The sequence below is a fragment of the Alligator sinensis genome, unplaced genomic scaffold (genome assembly GCF_000455745.1).
Source record: "Alligator sinensis unplaced genomic scaffold, ASM45574v1 scaffold437_1, whole genome shotgun sequence".
NCBI classification, from domain to species: domain Eukaryota; kingdom Metazoa; phylum Chordata; order Crocodylia; family Alligatoridae; genus Alligator; species Alligator sinensis.
In genome coordinates, this window is record NW_005842176.1 from 1,422,978 (window position 1) to 1,427,252 (window position 4,275).

Below are 4,275 nucleotides of genomic sequence, written 5' to 3' on the forward strand. Positions count from 1 at the left end.
AGAGCTCACCCCAGCGCGGGCGGGGCGGGGCCGTGCTGAGGGGGCGTGGCTTTCTCAGCGGTTGGCGCGCACCCTGGACCGCGGAAGGTGCCCCCTCACCCATGCGGTGCACGCCGGGAGCTGTAGTCCTTCAGGGAGGCAGTGACGTAGGGGGGAAATTCGCCCAGTGAATTCTGGGAATGACGGTTGTGGGTCGGAAGCCGCCTCGCGCGCAGGGCATGACGGGAGCAGCAGGTCCCACGAGGGTCTCTTGGGCGCCGCGGGCGCTCGGTTGCCACGGCAACGCGCCGCCGCCCGGGGCATGCCGGGAAGGGAGGCTGTGCTCGGCGGGATTCGCGGCCTGGCAGGCGGAACGGATCCACTGGCCCCACAGGGTACTGGCTGTCAGTGGCAGCTCCCCGCTGCGCCTCGGGGCGGGTCCCCCCAAACACATTCGCAGACGGAAGTGGTCGGCGCGGCCCTGCCGCGGGGCCTGCTGGGAGGACCAGAGCGAGAGGGACCGTCCCCCTGTCCCCCTCGTGGGCCTGGCACACGCGCCGGAAGCAGAACCCCGTGACCCGGAAGAAGAAACCGGAGCCAGAGCGAGGCGGGCTCGGGATCAGCCGTCGCCGCCGCCATGGCCCTGATCTGCTCGAGTGAGTGCGGCGCGGCGCGAGGGAGCGAGCGCGTCCCAGTTCCCTGCGCGCTCCGGCCGGAGGCGCTGCCCCCTTTCCCGCGCTGGAGGCTGCGGTGCGCGGAGCCCCGCGGGGCGGGGTGGGGAGCGGGGCCGCCCCGCAGCCAGCGGCCCGCTTCTGGGCACCGCTGTCAGCAGGTCCCGGGGGCGGCTGCGCCCCGAGCAGGGGGAGGTGAAGCCCCTGCAGCCCGTGTCAGGCCAGAGCCGGGGGAACGGGTCTTCCCGAGCCCAGATGTGGGGATGGTCTGACCCTGAGCGCGGGGCCATGGCCCCCCCGGCCAGGAGCCTCCGGGCTTGGTCCCAGCAGGCGCACTGACACAGCCCAAGCCTGGGACAACCCAGAGAGTTCAAATACAAATCTGTAGTGTACTTCTAGGGAGTTGAACCAAATCCCGCCCTTAATGTCCCCCCCACTCCTCCACCAGCCCCCTGGGGGTCAGCCAGAGAGAATGCAGTGAAGGGCAGTGAAAACCCGTGGCAGGGCTGGGGCATGTGACTTGTGAGGAGCTGAGAGAACTGGGCTTATTTCATCTAGAGAAGAGGAGACTAAGAGGGGATTTAATAGCAGCCTTTAACTACCTGAAGGAGGGTTCGAAAGAGGATGGAGCTAGGCTGTTCTCAGTGTTGGCAGATGACAGAACAAGGAGCAATGGTTTCGAGTTGCAGCAAAGGAAGTTTAGTTTAGGTACTAGGAAGGTAGTAAAGCACTGGAACAGGTTACCCAGAGATGTGGTGGAAGCCCCATCCTTGTAGGTTTTTAAGACCTGGCTAAAGAAAGCCTTGGCTGGGATGATCTAGTTGGGGATGGTCCTGCTTTGAGTAGAGGTTGGACGAGATGACCTCCTGACGTCCCTTCCAACACTCACTTTCTGTGATTCTGTCATTTTGCCCTAGGGTGAAGGTTCAGCTCATTGACCGCTCCTTTGATGTGGAAACAGTCGGGGTTGAAGTTTGGGATGTGTGGCAGTTTCCACCCTAGTTCTTTGTTCAGCTTCAGACACCCTCCCCAGATGTTCCCTCCCTTGGCCTAACATTTTTCAGCATTAGCTTGAGGTCAAAAGTTAATTTTTAAGCAATACGTGATCAATATTGTCTTAGCTCAGGTATGGAACTGCCAGAAAAACAGCTTACTTAGGGCCCTCCTACACATTCCAATTAAAGCTGGAAAGAAATCAGCTATAGAGTTGTTATAACTTTTCAAGCACTTTATGGCTGGTCTAAATGGGTTGTGCGATTAAACAGTTAATTGTGTAAATATATGTAACGTAGCAGGGGCTACAGGAATCTGATACATTTTCCATCTTACTATGACTTTTCCCACTGATGGGGTAGGAGAATGTCTCTGGGCATGCAGACGAGCCTCTGAACTAGTGGCTCGTGTGCATTTGTATTGTGCAGTGATTCTCATTTAGGGTGCTGTGCAACCCTGGGTTACCTTGAGATCCTTTCAAGGATACCATGGGTGCCACACAGTATTAGCACTGTTAGGTGTGCAAACGTGATTCGCAAGATAGATAAACCTAGAGATTTTAAATAAGGTTTCACTGTGTTTAAAAGCATTCAGCCCTGTTGTGGTTTTTCTGAGTCTTTTGCAACAGAAGAATTGTTCTGTTTTGTTTTGTTTTTTAATTGTAGTCGCAAAAAAAATGAAAGCAAAAACCTGGCATTTTTTGAGGGGGGGGGCCCAAACGCTCTTGAGGGGTACCATGAGTCATTGGTGTAGTGTGTTACCACTGGGGATGTGGTTTATGATTAGGGCCCCTAGGTGTGTCAGTAGTATCAATAATGATGAGGGGGTTGACATACACATCTGCCATTTGGCAAGGCACTTGCAGTCCTTCCTGGCTGGGCAGGAACAGTGTGTGTAAGTGCTGATAAAGGTACCACAGTTCGCCTGTGGTGTGTGCAGACTCCAAGGGCTCCATTGGCAGGATATTGAGGGCAAAGTGATGTACATTGCTGAGCCCAAGAGGTTACTTGTTAATTATGTAAATATGTATGTATACACATGCATGTATGTACCTACACACATCTTCCCCCCCCCCCCCCATATTTTTCCATAGTGAAGCTCCAAGCTCAGCAGACAGACCCCTTCTCTCTCATAGAGATGCACTAAGGGTAGGAGAAAGAGATGCTCAGCTCTTATATGATACCTGTCAGTGGATCTTGCATAGTTTTACACAGAAGGGCAGTACTGTTATCCCTCTCTTACTGGTGGCGGAGTCTGAGGCACCAAGAGAGGAATGATTTGTACAGGGTCACTCGGCAGTGGCCTGTAGAAGAGCTCGGATTATGACCAGCTCTTTGAAAGAGTGCTAGTTAGTGCTAGGCCATACTGCCTTCCTGGTCAGGCTCAGAAACGCAGGATTGTCTTTGCCAGACCTGTGACTAGGTAGAATCCCAGGTACTTTGCTAGCCCCAGGACTCAGAATTGAAACCAGGTCGTCATGGAAAGCTGCTCCTACCAGTCCTTGAGGCTGGACAGAATTTCAGAAAACTTCCCCAATAGCTCTTCCTGTTCTAACCCTGAGTGCTGTACTGAAGGTTTCTTGAATACTAGATAAGTCCTTTTTTTTTGTACCACATTAAGTAAACCATTTACCACTATCCTGGGCACATCTCTTAGTAATATTAGTAGGACAGGCAAACTGCTGTTGCGATCTATGGTACAGACAACACAGCAGCAGAGATCAATAGGTGTGGCATTTTAGGCTCAGTTGAATTAGCTTCAGCATTAACTGTCTCACCCTCTAAAGAAAGCCAAGCTGGTGGTTTGAAAGAAAACGAAGAGGCCAGCGTTTCTCTAACTGGGAGATATGAGAGGAAGGAACAGGACAGTGTCAGGAAGGAAAGGGGAAATAGAGAAAAAAGATGAAAATATGAACTCATCAGTTTCTCTTAGGGTGTTGGAGAGGTAACGATGTGGTGAGAGTGATACAGTGTTGTCTAGTATAGAATCATGATACCCAGCACTATAAGAAACTTAAAATAAGGTATGCGATACAATTAAGTTTGAGAACAACTGGAGCTGTGAGCACTGCTAGACTGCAGGTGTTGGGGGAAGGTTTTGATTATAGAAAAATAAAGTGGAAAAGGTCCACAGGATGTTCCCAACTCCAGCCTGCTGCTCAAGGCAGCATCATACTTTTCTAAACCAGAAGACAGGTTTAGAAAGCAAATGTTCATCTAACCTACTCAAACTTCCCAGGATGGAGATGCAGAGGTCAGTGAAGATAAACTTGAGTAAGGATCACAGTAGCAACATGCAAAAAGATGTATGTTGCTCTGTGTGTTATGAGGCTATGGGAAAACTTAACTGATCTCTTGTGCAATCCTGGGAGGCTGAGAGACTGGTTGTTTTATTTATCCTCCCAGGGCTCCCATGTTGCTGAACTGCCCCAGGATGTGGGAGGGGATTCATGCTGCCCAGAATTCCCCTTCCTGCTTTAATGCCACTCGTGTCTTGTCTGTCTCTGTCCCTTTGCAGTTTCGAATGAGGTGCCTGAGCACCCCTGCGTGTCTCCAGTGTCAAATCATGTCTATGAGCGCCGGCTGATTGAAAAGTATATCGCTGAGAATGGCACTGACCCTGTGAACAACCA

General features: G+C 52.1%; 2 protein-coding genes across 5 annotated transcripts in view; one reads left to right on the forward strand and one right to left on the reverse strand.

Annotated features, from left to right (window-relative positions):
* Positions 1–231, reverse strand: part of TMEM109 (transmembrane protein 109) — a 6,088-nt gene extending 5,857 nt beyond the window's left edge. Inside the window, exon 1 of one of the 4 annotated variants that reach the window (XM_014521045.2) lies at positions 10–112. In XM_014521045.2, the coding sequence (XP_014376531.2) occupies positions 10–103 (94 nt within the window). In that variant the 5' untranslated portion in view covers positions 104–112. Of the gene's footprint in view, positions 1–9 lie in introns of all 4 variants that reach the window. The other 3 variants (XM_014521041.2, XM_014521042.2, XM_014521043.2) reach the window with 3 other exon arrangements.
* A 265-nt stretch (positions 232–496) lies between these two features.
* The window catches only part of PRPF19 (pre-mRNA processing factor 19), a 9,517-nt gene continuing 5,738 nt past the window's right edge, over positions 497–4,275 (forward strand). Inside the window, exons 1-2 of the mRNA XM_006026028.3 lie at positions 497–635; positions 4,161–4,275. The exon at positions 4,161–4,275 is cut by the window's right edge and continues 32 nt beyond it. Coding sequence (XP_006026090.1) covers positions 617–635; positions 4,161–4,275 — 134 coding nt within the window. The 5' untranslated portion in view covers positions 497–616. The remainder of the gene's footprint in view (positions 636–4,160) is intronic.